General features: G+C 37.8%; 2 protein-coding genes across 3 annotated transcripts; both read left to right on the top strand.

Moving 5' to 3' along the window:
• Window positions 1-1,683: 1,683 nt before the first annotated feature.
• LOC137964004 (phospholipase A1 PLIP1, chloroplastic-like) lies at window positions 1,684-4,436 on the top strand. Its single transcript, XM_068811260.1, has 5 exons — window positions 1,684-2,286; window positions 2,381-2,914; window positions 3,092-3,151; window positions 3,247-3,663; window positions 3,749-4,436. Exons 1-5 carry the CDS (start codon window positions 1,684-1,686, stop codon window positions 4,163-4,165), a joined length of 2,031 nt encoding a protein of 676 aa, XP_068667361.1. The 3' UTR covers window positions 4,166-4,436.
• A 12,519-nt stretch (window positions 4,437-16,955) lies between these two features.
• Window positions 16,956-20,330, top strand: LOC137962185 (abscisic acid receptor PYL8-like). 2 transcript variants are annotated; one of them, XR_011115112.1, is made up of 4 exons: window positions 16,956-17,348; window positions 18,275-18,490; window positions 19,577-20,065; window positions 20,225-20,330. XR_011115112.1 is itself a non-coding variant. In XM_068808917.1 (3 exons), exons 1-3 carry the CDS (start codon window positions 17,193-17,195, stop codon window positions 19,799-19,801), a joined length of 597 nt encoding a protein of 198 aa, XP_068665018.1. In that variant the 5' UTR covers window positions 16,956-17,192; the 3' UTR covers window positions 19,802-20,330. The 2 variants fall into 2 exon arrangements, 1 of the variants encoding a protein (XP_068665018.1); XM_068808917.1 differs by having other exon boundaries at window positions 19,577-20,330.
• The last annotated feature ends 443 nt before the right edge of the window (window positions 20,331-20,773 follow it).

The following is a 20,773-nucleotide window of genomic DNA, read 5'->3' as shown; positions in this document are numbered from 1 at the left end:
GTGATTGAATCTTGGGATAGTAGTTGGATTGAATTCAGAGAGAGGATGAGAAATAGAGATTCGTCCGTAGCCACGAAACATCCAAAGGCGAAGAGATTTTTCCCCAAGTGAACTAGGGCCTCATGTGAAGGCCTTGAAGAATCGCCTTCCAGCAAGATAATCTGAGATTACAAACCAAAATCAGTCAGTAGCCTATCCAAATTCCCCAGTCTCTGCAGGTCTTTGCATGAATATGGTCTAGATGCATTGAAGCAAAAATGTGAGACTTTCTATAACAAGTTGTCTGATTGGTTGTTTAAATGAGACTGATTCAGCCCAGTACCCATATAATCGAATTCTTATCCCTCCATGTGAATTCGAACCTTATTTCTCAACTCCATAGTTCATACTTCTTCCTCTTCCTTTCAAGAAAGAGAAAACAACTCTCGAGAGCCCAAATCTCATCTTTGTCAAGTCCGTACTCATCTGCTCCCCCTTTTTTTCTCTCCTACCTTTTTAAAAATCTCAGTCGGTTCCTCGCTCAGATGGAATCCGCTAATTAGGGAAACCTCGAACTTTCAATATTTAAGCAGCCGTTTTTTAACAAGAGGCAGACTTGTTGGAGAGAAGGCGTAAAAACCCAGAGAGGAAAGACCTGCGGCGAGATTTCGTTTCTTCCCGTCGCACGAATTTTATATGCATCAGCTTGTCAGGTTTTGAAGACGGAGATCTTCATGAGGACATCCTCGTTTGGCATGACAGATCATCGATATGAACAGCAAGCTCTTTTGTTCCTATGTGCACGACAAAAAACACCCATTTGTTCCACGAGTCCAACCCGAGTACGCAAACGCTAAATTTTCGTTCTTCACAAAATGCTTCTTTGCATCAGAGAAGCCTGGAATGACCTAGCTGGGCAGCTTCAATTCCGTTGATTCCGCTTTTTGCCAATGGACCCGACCAAATTAACCTTCCTGGATCATTCATAGGGGTTTTCTTCTTCAAGACCAGCCAAGGCCCGGCTGACTTCGACATCTAGAGACGTTTCACCAAATACTGAAACAGTTCTGGACTCAAAATTAAGTGATTCGGCATACAGACTCCATAGGTAAGTCTTGCATGTTGTATGATATTCAGAGACGAAGGAGACGTTTTGTGTGATCTCCAGCCACAAGTGGCACAAACGGTGCATGATGGTATAGAGGGCATTTGTGTACATTTCTTCAACCTAAGAAGGCAAAAGCGTTAGCAGATTTCTTTTCGTGACGACCTATGTAAACCCCAACAAGGAGCCAATCGTCCTTTGGATTTTCAAACGAAGGTTTAGTTAGAATTTGGAGGACTCTTTTTTGTACTCTACCTAACTTGCACTGAAACAGAGGCAACTTCGTCGTTACGTCGAGAACAAGGGACATTCCCTTCGTATTCCATGGTAGCTTCTTAAGGGCGGCCAACTTAGCTGATTTGGTTTCAAGAACTTGCTCAACAATCCAGAAGCAGAGGGGAGATTAAGGGGCGACTAAGAGTTCTTCTCTTCTTTTCCTTTTTACCTTTTCAAGCCGTATCCTCTAAACCCTAAAAGCATCCGCGGTATATGCTGTGCAGCTTTCTTCGTCTTGGGAGAGAAAAGATCCGAGGGATAATAAAGAAACAAGGAGAAAAAAGATACAAAAAGAAAGAAAGCTTTGTACTTTTTGAAGAATTATGGCTTGCAACGGTCTGTCCGGCACATCCCTTGCGGCAAAAGAAATATTTCGAGGAAGGGATGCATTCCGGCGGTCACATTCCAGTACTGACCTCCCGAACCGTTTGGGAATGAGTAGATCCAGATCAGAACCTCATCTTTGTTGCTCGCGGAAACCGGCGCAGGCAACCACGGCGAAGACAAAGCTCAAGAGTAGCCGTTCCTTTGGAATATTTCCTTTCAATTTCTCCGGTTCTATTATTCCCAGTTATGTAAAGTCGTTTCTGTTCGAACAAGAGTACTCTAAAGAAGTGGAGTTGGAGGACCACTCCATGGAATGCGAAGCAGAGGAAGTAATGGAAACACAGAAGAGAGCGAACTGGGTGGAGAGGCTCATGGAGCTGAGGACCCGGTGGAAGGATAGGCAAAAGGAGGATAGCGGAGAAGGAGAAAGTGATGAAGAGGATTTATGTGGGGTCAGTTATGAAGAGGAAATCGAAGAGGTTAGTTTCGACAGAGAGTCGTTCTCCAAGCTTTTAGCCAGAGTCAATTGGTCGCAGATGAAGCTCTTTTCTCAGTTGGCTTTCCTCTGTAACATGGCTTATGTTATTCCGGAGATCAAGGTATATATGATATCTATTGCGTAGTGAAACGTCATACAATTCCCATTAGTACCAATTATATGACTTTTTGAGTTTTAACATTTCCTGTCACTAGATTGATGATCTACGAAAATACTATGGACTGCACTTCGTGACATCTTCTCTGGAGAAAAAGGCAGAGGCCGCTCTAATAAAAGCGCAGCTCGATCGGGACTCCAATATTGTGCCTGAATCGACTGGAGTACTGCAGTCATCCATCTCGGAGAAACCTAGGCCTTCGGATGTGAAAAAGCGGCCGACCCGCCCATCGGCAGCATATGATATAGCCGCGTCGGCGGCCTCGTATGTGCACTCGCAAGCCAAGGAACGTCTTTCTATGGGCTCCTCATCCGGCGCGGACGAGGATGACGATCTTCAGAAGGAATGCCCTGAAACGGAAGACCGAAACGATGGGGCGAGCTCGCCTTCTAGGCTTTATAAGTCGGAAGTGGCTGCTTATGTGGCGGCGTCCGCGATGACAGCAGTCGTTGCGGCAGAAGAGACGGCGAAATCGGAGGCGGCGAGGGATCTTCGCTCGCTGCATTCCTCGCCTTGCGAATGGTTCGTCTGTGATGATCCGGCTACGTACAAGCGTTCCTTCGTCATTCAGGTAGAGCTTGTTGTTCTTGTCATCATATATTCTTTATTTTACAATAATGAATTGGCAAGGCCCATGGATCTATTGTAAATAAAGTTTGTTTTATAAGCCCAGAAGATCTGCTTCATTATTGGGCCATCCTCACTCTTACATAGTGTTCTCAACTGATGGGATTTTTGCAAATGATAGGGTTCCGACTCACTGGCATCATGGCAAGCAAATCTCTTCTTCGAACCAACCAAATTTGAGGTGAGGAAAAATTTAACGAGTCAGTAAATTTATTCTGGTCCCGACTGCATGTATTTCCTTGTAGAACTGACAGGTAATGGGATTTGCCTATTCAGGGAACAGATGTGCAGGTTCACAGGGGCATCTACGAAGCTGCCAAGGGGATATACGAGCAGCTCATGCCTGAGATTCTTCATCATTTGAAGTTGAATGGAGAAAGGGCGAAGCTTCAATTCACCGGCCATTCTTTAGGCGGTAGCCTTTCCCTCCTAGTAAACCTGATGCTCTTGAGGAGAGGCGTGGTAAAGCCTTGGAACCTTCTTCCTGTTGTCACATTTGGGTCTCCATCTGTCTTCTGCGGTGGGCATCGAATCCTGGAAGAATTAGGGTTGGATGAGAATCATGTCTGCTCAGTTGTGATGCACAGGGACATTGTCCCCAGAGCATTCTCTTGCGACTACCCTAGCCAAGTGGCTCTAGTTCTCAAACGTCTCAATGGTGCATTCCGAACCCACCCTTGTTTAAACAATCATGTAAGTACCAGTTCCACGACTTTGAATGGACTTTAAATAATTGAGTTCCTCCTCCTCATTCGTTCTGCAATGGCGGGTTTTGCAGAAAGTATTATACTCTCCGCTGGGGAAGCTATTCATTCTCCAACCCGATGAGCAGTCATCCCCGTCTCATCCCCTTATTCCTGATAGTGGACTTTATTATCTGGACAAGAGCCGAACGGCGTCCCCAGCAAGCGCGCTGAGGACTTTCTTCAACACTCCTCACCCTCTCGAGACTCTGAGCGACCCAACAGCTTATGGATCTGAAGGCACAATACTCAGAGATCATGATTCAAGTAACTACTTAAAGGCCATTAATGGCGTCCTTCGTCAGCATACCAAATGGGTAGTTCGCCAATCGAGGAAAGTGAGGCTGCACCACTGGTGGCCGCTCTTGACAATGTCGCCCCACACGTGGGTCCACGAAGGCAATGCAGAGAACCGGAGCCTGGTCCGCAAAGAGGTAGTTACTGGTGTTTGAAGATATCTGTAAATTCTTCCCAATCTCTTCTCTTTCATGTCTGGAAGAAGCGTCACACCCAGTGCATTCGTATTCAAGGCATTGTACATGCACCCCTTCTTTCTTTGATCTTCATAATCTAACGTGATCTTTATGTAAACGCTTGCCTTCCATTGCCTTCAGCTTAGGACCTTGTAGAAATCCAAAATCTCCTTCCACAGTCTTGAATTGAATTCTGGCGACAGAATCACATGAACCAGAGAAAAACCGTGCCGACAGCACCGATCAGATGTATTAGACAGCTTTCTCCTCTCCAATTGGTTGGTCTCCTAGAGAAAGAACCTTCCCTGTTGTATTCAATGCTGTTCAATGTATATTTTATCCTAAAGCATAAAGTTTTCAGCAGTATCCATTAAAACACATAAATATCTGCTTGAAACTGTTGCTGTTTCTCATCTCTGATCATAGTTTTAAGGGAACCCTAGTTTGCTTTTGTATGGAAAGAGAATAAACGACTGGCACTTTGATCTTGTCAATGCCACGTCCTCGCACTCTCTTGAGTTTCTTTCCAATTCCACCTGGGTTAGTAGAATAGTCTGTGAATACAAAGATTTTAAATTTATTAATTAAAAAATAATTTTTTTAAATTACTAGTCATTTTGAGATAACCCTTAATCCAATTTCATACAACCCGTTAAGAAAGACCAATTCAATTCAAGTGGAAAAAACGTTGCAGTTTTCCAAAGGTTCGACTCTTTCTCGTGGGCGAAGCTATGTCAAGCTAGCAGAAAAAGACAAAGGGTCGGACATGAAAGCTACCTACCAGGGCCGGCTGAGCCCACAGCTGCCTTCCGGAGGTGGGCATCGACCGTATTCTTATCAGACGACCTACCAATCAATATCACTTTCAGAACTTGGAGTCTCAGATACTACCATGCTAAGAAAAGTCCTCGGGAGTGGCGGAAGCCAGAAGGTAATTGCCCTCTAATCCGATAAGACTTGGATTGAAGACAGTATCAGAAAATCCAAAGTGGCACGGTCAGAAAGCCGATAATAACACTTGGATTAGGCATCCCGCCAGAGATGGGAGCAGCTAAAATACAACAGGAAAGCGTCAGCTTTCTTCCTTTTTCCTGGTAAAAGATTACTAACTTCAGAGGAGAGAAGCCGAGAAAGAGGCTTTTTGATTCGGTTGATCAGAACTGAATATGACAGAAACATGCCCGGGATAAGTCATTTGAAATGCCGAACTTTTTATGTTATCTTCACCCTTATCCCCAGATCGATAAATCAGCATGTCACCAACTAAAGCTACTTGGGGGATCGCTAGCTGGGTTTTGGCTGCCATTTCCTAGCAGCTGCTAAAGATGCCTAGAGACTTATCAAGCTTAGTTGATCAACAACACTCTTTTCAAGTCTTTTCCTACTCTGAAAATCCTAAATTCAATTGTCTAGAACTTAAAAAGTAAATCCATCTTTGATATTCGTCACCGACTAAAGTCCTTTTGTCGTCTGATAGGAATAAGGTTCTTGCATTTTCTGTTTGAACTCATCTACACATGTGATTAGCACTGATAAGTCCATCGTTAGAGTGACTTCTCCATGATCGTTCCAGGATCAATCCTTCGCTTCCAGCTTGACTTTTGGGATCCAAAACTGTGGGTTCAGTAGATTTTCTTCTCGGGTATCAATTAAAGAACTGGAGCAATAGCTGAATCAAATAAAACGTTTTTTTTTTTCTTACATTCTGATGCGAAAGGGGAGGAGGAGGGAGGGAGGGAGGAACCTTTAAGCAAGAATCTTCAATCTTTTCTTCTCGAAAGGAGAGTGATAGGTTCCCCAAACAATGGCTGACAAATAAGCTCTACATCTATTTGGAAACCCAATTTCTGGGAATCTACATTTCCTGATTTCCCTTTTGTCTCGTCCATTATTCGGGACCTTCAACAGCAGGCTAATTTCTATTTTCTCTCTCCACGTAAAGATATTTCTGTGTCTTTGGGAGATGATCTTCCAGAAACTGGAGCTTTTCTAGTTGAGTGCTGAAGTGGATTCAAAACAAACCTAATCATATTTCATCATCGAAAGTGAAGTTACCGGAAGAATATGACGTTTATACTGTTGCAGCATTTGCACAAACGTCATATTTGAGATTTTTCCTCCATTTTCTGACCTGGGATCCTGTCAAAGGTCTGCTCCCCATGAAGAAGAATCAATCACATAAAAACCGTGGAAAAATCATTAAACAGCAGTCATTCAACATTTCCTAAATTTCCAAACGAAGAAACAGCCCAACAACTGAACAATCCGGAGCCTCAGTTAAAGTATAGATGCAGAGAGCAACATTTTTATCAACAGCTCTGAATTATTGTTGCCAGTTTATTTAAGATTCACTAATTTTAACTTCTGAACCTTTACTGGTGTTTTGAAATTGGATCAAGGTGTAATCTCCATCAATCAAACTTTGGATAGACCAAACAGGAGATTCAAAATTATCTAGCAATCTGACTGACATGATTGGAGGATTCCCATCAATTTATACATGATTAAAATGAATTCTACTCTAACACAAGGCTCACCCGAAAAATGTTTGCAAAGTAAGAAAGGGACTTTCTAATCCCTGATCTAAGTGAGACTCCGCCTTCTTTGTAACTCTTTAGTTAGAAACAATTTTGGGTTCCCCCTTGTCCTGTTACTTCTGCAATGATTAGCTGGATACATAATAACCCTAAAATCTAGCTACTATTCGTGAGAATATTTTAAAAGTATTTTAAAAAAATATATAAAAGTGAACTTTTTGTCGCCTATGAACTGAAGAAATCTCAATTATACTGGCCAAATATTATGTTCTGCCAATAAAAAGTGGCAGGTAGTCCATGGGTTCCTCGTGGACGTGTCTCTTTCTCTCCAAATGTTGCTTGGGGGATAACATATCTCAATATATTAACAAGAAGGAAAAATGACAAGCTGAGCATCTGGTTCACTTGTCAATTGATGCATCTCCAATCAGCTGGGCATCGTCTAATAATCACTTTCTAAGCCTATATCAGCCAAAACAGTTCAGGCTCTCCCCAAGTCCCACTACCTTTTCTTTTCTCTCTTTTCATGGTTCAGTGCATCCGAGACAGAGAAAAAGAAAAACTACCGGCATCAGCACTTGGCCTTGCCTTTATTGCCCAGACACACTGTAATGTCAGCACTCAACTCTTTTGTCTCTGCTGCCTCAATCTTATCTTTGAAAACAGTTCTACCAAATTCAAACCTGATTTTGTCTTTGACAGAGGTTCCGCTGTAGAGATCTTTCTATTAGGTAATTGGCAATTGTGTGAAAAAGTGGTAATAACTTGTGAAGAAGAAGATAAATTTTTAGGGTGATAAGTGCCCCTTGCACTTATACATTTATACATATATAAGCCTCATTTAGCCTCAATTTTTGCTGAAAGTTGGGACGCAACAGCTTAGGCAAAGAAGAACATAGTCTTTTCAGTTCAACAGAAGTTTGGGAGACAGAACTCTTTCAAAACCCATTTTCAGCCAAATGGGAAAACAAGGACAAAAATCTGGGCAATGAATACTTGTCTGAAAAACATGCAATGGGAATCTCAGAGTGGAAAAGGCGAGTGAGTGGATCGCTTTTACTGCGCAAAGCGAACTTAAACGCAAACCCATTTGTCAATTACAAAAGCAGCGAATCACATTCCAACTCTGCATGTCATTTTGCTGCCGGAAATGGGTAAAGCAATGCGTGGCGACATTTTTTCTTTTTAAAAAAAAGAAGAACTGAAGACTTTAGTAGCAGCAAGCTTGCTCACTGGGATTACCTAGTGCTTGTTTCCGATTTGGGCAGAGAGGGCGAGTGCGATGCCTAAAGGTCTTCAGAGCCCATGTCGAGTTAGATGCAGTCCATTCCGTATTCAATCCCGCTATTTTCAGTTTTTACAGAGAAGCATCCCTGTGGGGAATTTGATCAAACATCTGTCGTACTGGGGAGATTCTCTTGTCTCGCTGGTGTCTACGTCAAGATTACTACAGAAATGACCAGAAGTTGGTTGGTGTATGAAGCCGGGCAGAGATTGAAACTGTGAAGACAAGTTATGCGCTAGGTGCTGCTACATTTGGAAATTCTGGTAGGATCTCATCCCCTTTGCTGGGCAATTCCTCACTTCCTGCTTGTCCCTTCTTGTTCGAAAGCTTTTCCCTTTCACGGTTCAACAAGATCATACGTGTATTTTGTTTGTTGATAAGTATATCCCAATTGGGCGGGTCGCAGTTATTATTTAGAATCGTGTCTTTTGTATCATATCGAAATATCCAAAGTTTGAGTCATATTAGATGATACATACAGATGTGTCTCTCATGGTAGAAATTCAGTTAAAATTAATAATTAAAAAAGATAGATAATAGAAACTAAAACAATTTGGTACGGAATATACGAAACACTATCTCAGCCTTCTGATCATGATTAGTCAATATTTGATGAAATGGGTTGGTGTCCCCAGACATCTCATGTTCATGGCAATATAGAAATGTGCTTACTTTAGTAAATAAGGATTTATTTGATAGAGATAAAGATAAATATAGTGATAGATATAAAGATAATAATAGAGATAAAAATAACTAGTGATTGAATTAGAGATAGAATTAGAGATAGAATCAGATTGTAGAGTCCTAGAACAATAATAATTACGATAATATTATTCTTCGTTCCTATATTCTATACTATCTAGATGATTTTTAAATCGATTACAAATGTATAACCGTAAAGTCTAAGTTTTGGTTTAAAAATATTAGAAATAAAACATTTGGACAATTCGTATAATTTTCGAAAAAAAGTAGGTATGGGAGAGAAATGAGAGTTTCGAGGCTTTCCGTGGGGGAGAAATGAGAGCCAATTGGAATCAAGTATTCGACAGCCCGAGAAGCGAGATAGATGGAACGCCACGTGGATCATCCAGCAAGTCGAAACGTGTTCTTCATTCGCTTCCCTTCGTGACTGCAGCGCTGGCTCTTTTCGTTTCTGAAGCAGTCCAATAAGCTTCCTCCTCCCTCGATCGCTCGCGCACTTCGATACGATCCTACACGAAAGTAAGCGAGGGGGAGCGCATCTCGAGGCGCCGCCAAAAAAGACGCGCTTTAACCCTCTCATTGCAAACAATGACAGACGAGTCCTCCCTTCTGCGACACTCCAACGCGCACAACACGAGATGTAAACCCGGGGACGTCATCGGTATTTTTATAAAGCGTGGAGGTCTATTTAGTATTTTAAAGTTCTCGTCTTGTTTCTACATGTCAACAGCTCCGAAGCAAGTGGCGTGACTCGTGAAGGGTGGACGGTCAAGCACTGCGGCGATGGACGCACCGCCGGCAGCCCATTTCAATTACAGCTCGCCGAATTTATCGCACAAGTTTCTTTGCCAGTTTTGGAAAGAAAGCATGGAGAATATTCCACCCGTGAAGAATTACGAAAAAACCCCAAAATAGCAAGTTGAGATGGGTCATTGGTACAAAGGCTTGGTGCTTTACAAGTCATAGCCCAATTACTTGATATATTTATTAAAAATGTGTTAACTTGCACCATTAATTCTAATTGCAACCTCATAAATGTTATTTTTCCATATAAATAAGACCCAATAGTAATAATTTAATTTTTTTATGGGTCTTTAAATTGAATATTAAATATATAATTAGGAGGGGTCACCTCCTATGGTGGGGAACCATTTGGTTTCGATCCTTGCCATTGTAGCGAGGGTAATAACTTAGGGTTTTTTAGTTGTGTGTCATGAGAAGACGAAATTAAGATCTTCAATTATGTAGGCCCAGGTGAATAAACAACCCTTAATTCTCTCTCTTACTCAGATCGAGTTTGGGAAATCTCATGGGATTGTTGATAACAACAAACGATGTGTCAGAATAAAAGCGTTACAACTTTTGTAGTTCACACTACTTTTACAACCAAATAGGGATAACATTTTGTTCATTTGTGACAATAACACTTAGCACTTACTTTTGCTTTAACGTTTTGTTAATGAGATCCTCACGCCATCACGACTACTATTTAAGAAGTTATTTTGAAAGAGAATAACAAAATAATTTTAAAAGTTTTCCAATTGTTATTTGTACGTTAATGGCTATATTGCCCTTTGAGGAACTACAAGTAAATATTAAAATGAACGTCTTGCTTATGCATTATTGGTTTTTTCTTCTCACTAAACCTAACAAATAGTATCAAAGCAAGTGTACTCTTAAATGCTAGTCCCATATTGAATATTATGAGATGCTTCTTTACCTATGATAAGATAACTTATGAGAATATCACATTCTTAGAGAGCCAATGTTTTGCCTTCTAATGTTTGATGAAACCCAACATCAATATTAGAACACTAGAAAATGAAAGCATTCATTTAATTGGAGAGCCTAAACTTGTGGGAACCTATTTGTGAAGGACCCCATCTCCCATTTCAAAAATTGAAGGAAAAAAATAATTTCCAAACACAAGTGATTGAGATGAGAAAAGTATTGCCTAAGTGAAAGACAATACAATGGTTATTAAACTATTGTTCAATGCCTCGATCAATGAAGTAGTTGATAGAATAACCTAAAGTCTTGTTATTCTAGGAATAATAAGTGCAACTCATCCCACTCAGAGTGATCCTCTAGGCACCTGTGTTTGGTCGGTGGCATCATATTAGATAAAGATGATGTAATTAGGAGTGAAAGAGAAGAACCCAAGTTGAGAGAGTTGTGATTCTTATTAGAAGAATCAAGGACTATCTAAAGAGAAAAACCCTAGAAAGTGAAGCACTTGGTGTGCACCTCACCAAGTTAGAAAAAGAGTATTACAATGTTTTTGAAAGAATGTTAGAATTTGAGGAGAGAATAAATTGTTAAAGTCACAAAAATGGTTACCAGCCTTAAAGAAAATCACTTTAAGCCTATTCTATGAAAGAAACATGATTTAGAGATATTAAGATGAAATGAAAAAAACAAATGAAGGGAGTGCTCCTAGAGTTAGAAAGGGTGTCCAACAAAGTTATGCATGCCACTGTTGTGGATATCATTATCATTACGTGTTTGAATGCTCAAGAATAAGATTGAGCAAAGAGCAGTGAAGTAAGTATATATATGACAAGGTAGCGAAAAATTGACTTCAATAATGGTAAACGAGTATCTAACTACATGCTCTAAGATCATTCGAATAACTTGGGATACATGACTTGATGAAACTATGGCATTGCTTTAATATTCATTGGAGTTTGGAAATATTGATTAGTCTTATGTGGCTTTAGAGGCCACGAATTAATTTAGACACACTAGATTTGAATAATCACTGGTTTGATGAGTATTAACCAACAATGTGTCGAGGAAAGAATGTGCAACTTAATATAAATGTGGTTGACATAAATTTAGAAATAACACAAGTTGTTATTTGTTAGACCATATGATTAAAATCTGAATGTGATTAGCCTTGATTCATAAGTGATCATGTCATAGTGTTAACTATTGTCAATATGGACATTCTAAATTTTTGTTTAGAATTACATATCCATCTATGTCATTACATGGAATTCCTCTCTGCCCTAGTTGGACAACTAGCCTTTGAAAGAAAAAAGGCACTTTCCTTAGGTAACTAGTGATGTATTCATTCCTCAATCCAAAAGTTCCAAGATGAAGGAAAATTGAAGGACTCAATATTGAACTTTCAAATAACTAAATCCTCCTCAACCTAAAATGAGTGATTCTAACCCTAGGACTTAAATAATTGAAATCTTAGAAGGGTTAGATCTCTTTCATCGATTAAATGTATGGTTATTCTTATGTTTTCTGTGTATTTTTAAATGTGGTTATTATGTGTGCTGGATTTAGGATAGAAGAGAGAAGGAAGAAGAGAGGAGGGAGAAGAGGACAACTAGAGACAAATTGAGAAAGAGGGGAGAAGGTTTAGGGATTGTGTGACGTGCCCAATCCTCCCCCTCAACATCTATTTATAATATTGAGTATATAAAAAATTACATCAATGCCCTTTACCCTGAGTAAGGAGGAAAGTGACAAGAATTAAAGTCATTTTACATCATTACAACTATACTCGAGTTATATCTTTCAACAATGTGTGATTATGCAAACTAATGAGCTAAATTGATTTTTACAATAAAGAATCATTGGTATCTGTGTTGGAAATCAACATAGATTGAGATCCTTACGAGACTTTAGCATTCCATTATGAATATTACCTCCAGACTCAAACATTGACTCAAAATTTGAAAGTTCGTGGAGCTTGAGAGGTTTGGACCAATGAGGTTGTGGTCACCTTGGAAAATTGTCACAAGTTTGTTATCAGGATCTAGATTTTAAAATGAATTCAAAGAAAGTTCGATAATTTGCTAGTGTGGAACTTTGATTATTTTAATATATTTATATTCCACATTGATTGAATTTGTCGTGTAACACTAGGTTTCAGTAGTGTTGAATTTTGAACACTTGCAATGAATTAAAACCAACAAGCTAAATAAGTGAATCAACTAGTTTTTGTACTATTTGCTATAAATTTGGACCATGAACAAATATTTGCATATTCTTTATCAAAGGTTGAATCTTGCGAATAGTTATTTCTTCCGCAAAGTGAATATATCTGGATTTGATAAAGTTTATCACCTTATTGGTTTGCCTGTTTTCATGTCAGACTTAGAGTCTCAAGTTAGGAAACCACGAGCTAAAATAGTCATTTGTCTTTAATTTGGTGGTTTGTCGTGGATGGTAATTTGACTTTTAATATTTTGAAAAAAAAAAGATTTTGGAAAACTATTTGTCACAATTGAATGTGAGAGTATCCCCTTGAACCTAAAATGTAAAGTAACTTGAGTCAAATTGAGTCTCAAGTACCAAACTCATTCAAATTCTTGAGAATATAATCTTATGACTCAGAAATGACTCCATTTAGATTATCAAAACGTTGTTTGGTCACTTTGATGCATGAAATTAAGTTGATTCTCTAACTTAAAATGATAATTGGAAAGAGTTTTTCTCCCATGGCTACACCTTGAGGAAAGTATTGATTTGTTAGACAAAGGAAGCACATCATGTGCCCCCTTAACAAATGTAATTTGCCTAATGCATTTGCCCTTGGACTTAAAAATTGAAATCTATAGGTTTTATACCTATATGTACCTAAGTAAATTAATGAGAGTCATGTATGACGTTTAAGATGCTTCTTTGCCTATGATGTGTGAGAGTTACACATGTCATCACAAAATCATATTAGTATAAAAAAAAAATGTTTCTTAGAGATGTTAGGTGTGGGAAACGTAGACTAGCATATTCCTTAGCTTCATCTTGTTAGTAAAAACTAGAGATTTTGGTGAATCAATGAGCCAAAAGGTGTTCATATCCATTATGTACATTAATATTCTTGATAGCCAAAGTTTTGGGGAGAAGATTGTATGTACTTTAGATTTGTGTTTGAGTTTTTTAAATACAATTCAAATTTGTCTATTGATACAATTGAGATTGGCAATTCATTCTCCCATACAGTAGAGAAATGTCTTGATCAAACATGGTTGAGTTTGTGATGGATCTTCACATAGCACATTGGTTATATGTTAATATTAGAAAATCTTACGATAAGAACATAGACCCGAGTAAAATAATTAATCAAGTTGTGTGTGACTAGGTGTGACTACTTGTATGATCCAATCTAACTTATTCCTTGGGTTTTAGAATTTATGGTCAATATCTTTATAAAACAAAAGTCAATATATGTTAGATTGAAAGTCAAATGCTATGAACTGAAATTTGAAACCATCGTAAGTAGTCTATAGTAAAATAGGGTTGATCTCCTCGCCGTGTGAGAGGAATTGGAAAGAAATCAAGTAACTACCATTCAAACTTATATAATTGTCATCCTTGAACCACTTCAAGACTTGAATTATAAAATTTGAAACCTCTTTAGGCATCTAAGTTAAATTGTTATGCATTGTCGTATTATATCTGACCAAGTTTGTTTTCATATCTTATGATGTTTTGAATGGTGTATCTCAATCAAACTCTATCTTTTTATTGTTGGATCTCTTATAGTTAGAATCATGTAAAACTCAAATATCAATATGAGGAAATTTTGAATCCTTCGTAAGGATTAAAATTTGATTCATTATGCTTTGATAACTTTGCTAGCGCTTGAATGCATTCATGAATCATTTGGATTAAAATGTTGAATTAGTCAACCTAAGAAATGAAGTCTCCAAGGAAAATAGCCCTATGACTAGATCTCCTTGGAAAATCCCTTCTACATTTATTTGTTGCATTCCCTTTTGTCAAACGGCATTTTCATGACAAATTCAAAGTTAGCAAATGACTCTTCGAATGGGAGGAAGATCATTCTCCTAGTAATCCTCTTTTCAAAAACAAAATTTGAAGTGAAAATAATAATAATAATAATAATGAAAGTGGAGAATAAATGAGAAGATTCAAATGGAGAAGAAGAGATCAAAGGGCATTCTCTTAGAAGAAAAGAGCTGAGGAGATTCATGAATAGTGTGCGATAAATTAGGAATGTTAAATGCCTTGTCTAATCCCAATAAAACAAGGTACAGAAACCCAACGATAAAGTCATCATAGAATGAAAGAATTAGAAGAGAAGGTTGAGTAAAAAGATGAAAATGTGACAACAAAAGAAAATAATTGAGTAAAAAAAGAAAGTCATATACCCTAGACAATGAATGATAAAGGGAACACCTTGAGAGGATGAAAAGTTAGCCTCTAAAAACTAACCAACAGTCTTAAGTATTTTCATGTGTTTACTTTGAAAATTTTAACTGCTTCACATCTATTGTGCTAGAATCGTACCTTTCCTACTTTAAGATCATTCTATTCATCTTAATATTCTAAAGGGGGTTATCGATGGTGTTATAAATCTAAGGCTAATTTTTTTAAATCTAAAAACTTTTGTGCACATATTTTAAAACCAATCAATTATACTTGGAGAAGCAAATCTAAACTAGAGTGTTCTGACTTTAAGATAAATGGTTTTTTGCTTAGATTGTTGCTTGTAGGGGGTATTATTCAAAATCTAAGTGTTTGTTTGTATTTTATTTTAGTCAAGTAAGTTTAAACTAAAATATCTCTTATTTAGAATCACCAAATTCTTCAAAATATTACTTGTGAACTTCAATTATGAAATCATCATTAGATTGAAATGCTTTAAGTGTCCCCATATTTCAAAATCAATTTGATTTACTCTTGTGCTTTAAACTTTGAAAATCTAGTGAAATAAAGACCGTTAAACTGCTATTTACATAAACTAGGTATTTAAAAATGGTGTACTTATCTAATTAGTGTTTGCATTATTATATCTATTTTATTGAGAGGTTTTTGTATTTGGGTTGAGTTATAACAAGTAACACTTGCATTGTTGGGTCAAATTTCGACAAAGCAAGATCATCGCAAACTCAATTTGATTGATAAAGGCTTGTATAGAGGATGAGAAAAGTGTACTTGTGTTTGGGTTGTTGTTGTTGTTGTTGTGAGCCGTTGGTTGTTGTGAATATAGGTAATGTTAAAAATCTCTTGCAGGGTCTGAGCTTTCTGTGCCTATTGAGCTATTTGTGCAAATCCATGTGTATATCTAAGGTGGGTAACCTAGGTCCTCTTAGTGCCCCTAGTAGGAAATTTATATCCGAGGAAAAGTTAGAAATGATTTTCCTAGAATACACATTTCCAAAAAACCGTCAAATAAAATCCTATTAGTATCTTACTAGGAAATTACATGAAAAATTTAGAAAAATCCAAAAAAAATTAAATGGACCTGTTTGTGCATTTTTTTCTAGGGAAATAAATAAAAATTAATAATCAATTTCATACATTACCATACTTATTCGATAATTTTTTAGTAAAATAAAATGTCAAATACAAAATTTCCTCGTGCTGAAAGTATTACAACATCAATTATTAAATACTTATACAAAAAAATTTCATATTATTTTTCGACACGTCTTGGTCAAAAAATCTTACCTAAAAAATTATATGATTTTCTATGTAAAAATTTATAACTAGAAAAGTGTTTCCACAAAACAAGAGGCATTAATGGTCCCTAAAAAGACCCTAGTTTGATATTATATTCCTATTTGAGAGTAAGTTATTGTAATCAATTGTGTCACATAAATCCTATTGTTAGGAACATTATAACTGGTCTTAAAAGTAATTTATTATAAGTACCATAAGATAACCTAAACATAGTAAATTAACTTTGAATTAAAAATATCGTGAAAATATATCACAAATCCAAGATAATGTGAGATTGTGAACCACCATAAATCAATATATATATATATATATATATATATTTATTTATTTATTATATATATATATATTTATTTATTATATATATACATTAGTATATTTTTTATCTTAATATTTTTATAATATAATTAAAGTACTTGAACTTGTAAACATGCTTAAGAGCTGAAAAAATTAAAAAGAATTAAAAAATCAGATTTCAGATTAATTAAAGAAGGCTGGGTTTAAACTTGAGAGTCGACTTAAAGCGCTTTATTTAAAAATAAAATAAAATAAAATAACAGGAAAAAGAAAGTCGACGTAAAGACAAAAAATTCGCGTCGCTTGCCGACAATATCTTCGCGGTTTGGACAGGCTGGAGGAAATTACGGAATTGCTCGTCATCTACAGGCGATGGGCACGGCAAACGTGTGGCTAAGACCGAAGGGTAGAAATGTCAAATAGTCAACCTCATCCAACCAAAAGACAAGAGCATGGTATTTTCGTTAAATTGTGTAAAGCTAGGGCCTTTTAATTCTGTCGGCCAGAGATAATAAGATTCAGGAATGGCGACTGGCGAGAGGAGGATGAAAAAATCAGATTTCTTTTCCATTTTAACTAGAAGCCATGGGAGTTGCTTGGATATCGCGGTAGCTGTGACGGTGAAGAAGCTCTGAGGCCCTCTGCGGCGGGCGGTTTGTGTTTATACCTGGGCTGTATTTCTGAGAGGAAAAGCGGCTTTTTTTTCCTTCTGGCTTTGCCTTCGATAGGGTTGCTATATTGGATGATTGGAGATTGGAGAGGTATAGATATTTTCGCCATGACAGCGAATGGAGCCAGGACGGAGTCTGAGTATATATACAGATTCCACCAACATGAGATCAGAGAAAACCAGTGTAGTTCCACGCTTGTCAAACACATCAAAGCTCCAGCTCATCTCGTGAGATCCCTTTTCTTCTATCGATCTACTTAAGTTTGATTTTTCTTTTTTTTGTTGCGATTTTTATATTATTTTTCCTCTTTTTACTTTTAGAAAGATTAATTATCAGATCCATGTCTCTCTGGAGGATTTATCCTGTTTTTTTTTCTTTTTCGGCTTTGGGTGTTCTGTTATCAGATCAGAACAACTCTGTTCGATCCAGTCTGTTCATTGTTTTTTCCTTCTTGTTCCCTGCCATTTAAGCACCTGAGGCGTCTTTGGTTTCTGTTTGAATAGGGCTGTGGTTACTGGCCGAAGCTGGCTCCCCTTTTTCTTCTTCTATTTCCCACTGGGATATCTATATTGTTTCGGTCTTTTATGTGTTTTCGCCTCTACAACACCGGGGAAGGAATTCGATGTTTATGGAAACTTTCAAGCAGACATCGGTCTCCACTGTTTTTCATGAAACTACGAGGAGATTTCTTTTTGTGATTGTTTAGCTTTTGCTGGTTGGAGTGGCTCGCGTTTTAGTATAGAAGAGCAAAAAAAGGCTTAGACATCATAAGAATCTTACGGTCTTTGGACGTTAAATTTGTGTTTAGTAGTTTCCTCGAGGATTTTGTCCTGGTAGAAACGAAATACTCTTGTCGCGTATGTCCTCTAGTAATGTGGAAGTCCTGATGAAGTTACGGGAGGTTACTTATATGTAAGAGAAGGTATTGTAGCTTCGGAGAGTCCAAGACCTGGGCGAAAATACAGGCTTTTGCTATAAACCCAGGATTTCTTTGTTAAAAAATTTATATTCTTCTGCTCAATTAATGGGATTTACTTCTCTGCTCAGTGGAACCAATATACTATTATTTTCTCTAAACTATATTTATTTTCGTAGGGCTTGCTTTGTGAAGTTGATTTTCTGGTTTATTTTTTTCTGGGCACTTTGTGATCAGGTATGGTCTTTGGTGAGAAGATTTGATCAGCCCCAGAAATATAAGCCCTTCATCAGTAGATGTGTTGTACAAGGCGATTTGGAGATTGGAAGTGTAAGAGAGGTGAATGTGAAAACCGGACTTCCGGCTACGACTAGCACAGAGCGTTTGGAGCTTTTGGATGATAATGAGCACGTTCTTAGTGTCAGGATTGTTGGCGGTGATCACAGGCTAAAGGTATAAATTTTCCTTGAAACTGTTACCTAGTTTTCAGAATTCAGGTTTTTGTTTGGTTGAACCATTTCAAAGCTTAGGTCTTCGTTATTTACTGATTAACTCATTCGTGGTTTCTAAATAAAAATGAAGAAATGTATATGATTTATTAATGAAAGATATGTAGTTGTCTTCCAAAAAAATGTGGGTAGTAGATACATCATGAAATAACTAAAAGAGAAAAATGGAACAGCTTTTATGTACCTGTTGGCCTAAAACCTCTGGTAGTTATATGTATGCGTAGCTGAATAAGGTGCAGTAGTTCCTGAAGATTTAGCTTTAATTTTTTTTAGAAATAAGGGTGATTTCATTAAAAGATAATGAATACAAAGAAGCCCAAATACATGACAGGTTGTTATTCGTTTTCAGAAATCAAAAGAAAACATGCTTGAAAGGAAATCAACTCTGTTTTCAGCATAGTTATTCTAACAGTGGTACTAATATATGCGTCATTTAAAAAAAAGATATGGTAGCAAAAATGTGTCAAAATACAATATTGACTTCGAATGATTTCGGGTTAGCCTCCTAAATTATTGAAAATTCTACTAAAATGACAGTAGAATGTTACTGAAATGTGATAAACAATCTAAAAATTAAATAAATATTGCTGCATTTTTGTGTGTCTGTTCCAGTTTATCTTTAGCTCATTGATCTTCTTGGTGCTAACTGATTTGTTGTGCTCTCTTTTTTAGTCACTGGATAGGGTTTGACCTTGTCTTAAGCCTTACCAAGTATCCCGTACTCGATAGACTTGGTTTCTTAGTGACATCAATCTCTTGGAACTGGAACTGTGGCTAGTTTAACCTGGAAGAACATAATTTTGATAGGTAGTTTCAACATATAGCAAGGCACTTACGCCTGAACTTTGTCTCTTTTATGATACATTAAAATTTCTTGCATGGTGTAACTTCAACGAGGGAAAAAAAACCTAGATTATGTCCAAGGAAAGCTTCATTCATCCAGAAAAGTTTAGCTTCCTTACATCTATTGAGATATTATCTTAGTTTGCTGACCTAACAAGATTTAAAATTTTATTTGGTTTTGCCGCAGAACTATTCATCGGTCATCACAGTCCATCCTGAGGTCATAGAAGAAAGACCGGGAACGATGGTTATCGAGTCTTTTGTTGTTGACGTGCCCGACGGGAACACCAGGGACGAGACTTGCTACTTTGTGGAGGCCCTCATCAAGTGCAATCTCAAATCTCTTGCTGATGTGTCGGAGAGGCTGGCTGTGCAGGACAGGACTGAACCCATTGACCGGATGCTGGGTTAGGAGGACGAGAGGGGGCTTAGGATGTGATCTCACCATGGATGAAGCTTCCGAGGCTTTCTCAACTCGGAAGCTTTGGAGACAGACCGGTAGCTCTATATGGCATCTTCTGCAGGCATCTCGCTCTCTCTTTTTTCTCTCTCCTTGTTTGTTAATTTTTTCCTTTTTAAACGGTGATGACGGGATTTCCTGTGTCTTAGTAGGCTCAAGAACCTCATCCTTCTACAGGTCTCCAACGTACCCTTGAATTGAAAAAGAAAAAAAAAGGTCAGGAAAAAAAAAGTTGTAGGCAATCTTTTTGTCTTGTGATTTTTCTGGGTTTTTGGCCATGGTGATATTGTCTGTGCTTCTATGGTTGTAAATATCTCTGCCGGAATTTGTGTTTATATGGTTCTGATGAAAGGTAATGTGGCTTCTGCTTTGCAGTGCAGAGATAGAGAATTGAGAGTCAGCTGGTTTGAGGAGGCTTGTACATTATTATTCTATTTCTTACTTAATCAGTCCTAGTTTTATTAATACTTTTCTTTGACAATTTTCTGAAGCTTTCGTTCAAATCTGCCGCGTCTCCCAAGTCCAAACTAGCAGTAAATATCTTAAACTTAAAAAATTCTCCCTTCTGGAAGAAGGTCAGGCCTAGCTCCTCGTACTTTACATTGATAGGTTTTTTTATCCCGTTTACAGGCTCTGCCACGCCGGTGGCGTAAGCCCGTGGCCTAGATTAAACATTATATATGGGGTGCGACTGACGCTAACCGCAGCATTTATCCTTCTTCTGTTTTATTTTTATTTGAATCTGTCTATTTCCTGCGTTGGTTATTTCGCTTTCTTCTTTTTGTGCGTTTTCTTTCTTTCGTGGGGCCAATTAGCTTCCCACTGGGCCTAGTCTGCGCTACACGACAGGAATTATTTTTGCCCAAGAAAATTGAAGTCTAGAACTCGAGAAGTCGCCAAAGTGTTGTCGTTTCTGTGGCGTGG

Source organism: Aristolochia californica, unplaced genomic scaffold (assembly GCF_029961685.1).
Source record: "Aristolochia californica isolate CCGP_79_NKW_82.1479 unplaced genomic scaffold, dmAriCali1.0.hap1 SCAF_4, whole genome shotgun sequence".
Lineage (NCBI taxonomy): Eukaryota > Viridiplantae > Streptophyta > Magnoliopsida > Piperales > Aristolochiaceae > Aristolochia > Aristolochia californica.
This window is presented reverse-complemented; position numbering and strand designations above follow the sequence as displayed.

What these genes read in the sequence shown, in the direction of transcription:
- LOC137964004 (XM_068811260.1), top strand. Translation starts at nt 1,684, where the DNA reads ATGGCTTGCAACGGTCTGTCCGGCACATCCCTTGCGGCAAAAGAAATA. An exon ending in ATGTTATTCCGGAGATCAAG is followed by an intron (nt 2,287 to 2,380) that starts GTATATATGATA and finishes TCCTGTCACTAG; the next exon opens with ATTGATGATCTACGAAAATA. An exon ending in TCGAACCAACCAAATTTGAG is followed by an intron (nt 3,152 to 3,246) that starts GTGAGGAAAAAT and finishes TTGCCTATTCAG; the next exon opens with GGAACAGATGTGCAGGTTCA.
- LOC137962185 (XM_068808917.1), top strand. Translation starts at nt 17,193, where the DNA reads ATGATTGGAGATTGGAGAGGTATAGATATTTTCGCCATGACAGCGAAT. An exon ending in TCAAAGCTCCAGCTCATCTC is followed by an intron (nt 17,349 to 18,274) that starts GTGAGATCCCTT and finishes CTTTGTGATCAG; the next exon opens with GTATGGTCTTTGGTGAGAAG. An exon ending in GCGGTGATCACAGGCTAAAG is followed by an intron (nt 18,491 to 19,576) that starts GTATAAATTTTC and finishes GTTTTGCCGCAG; the next exon opens with AACTATTCATCGGTCATCAC.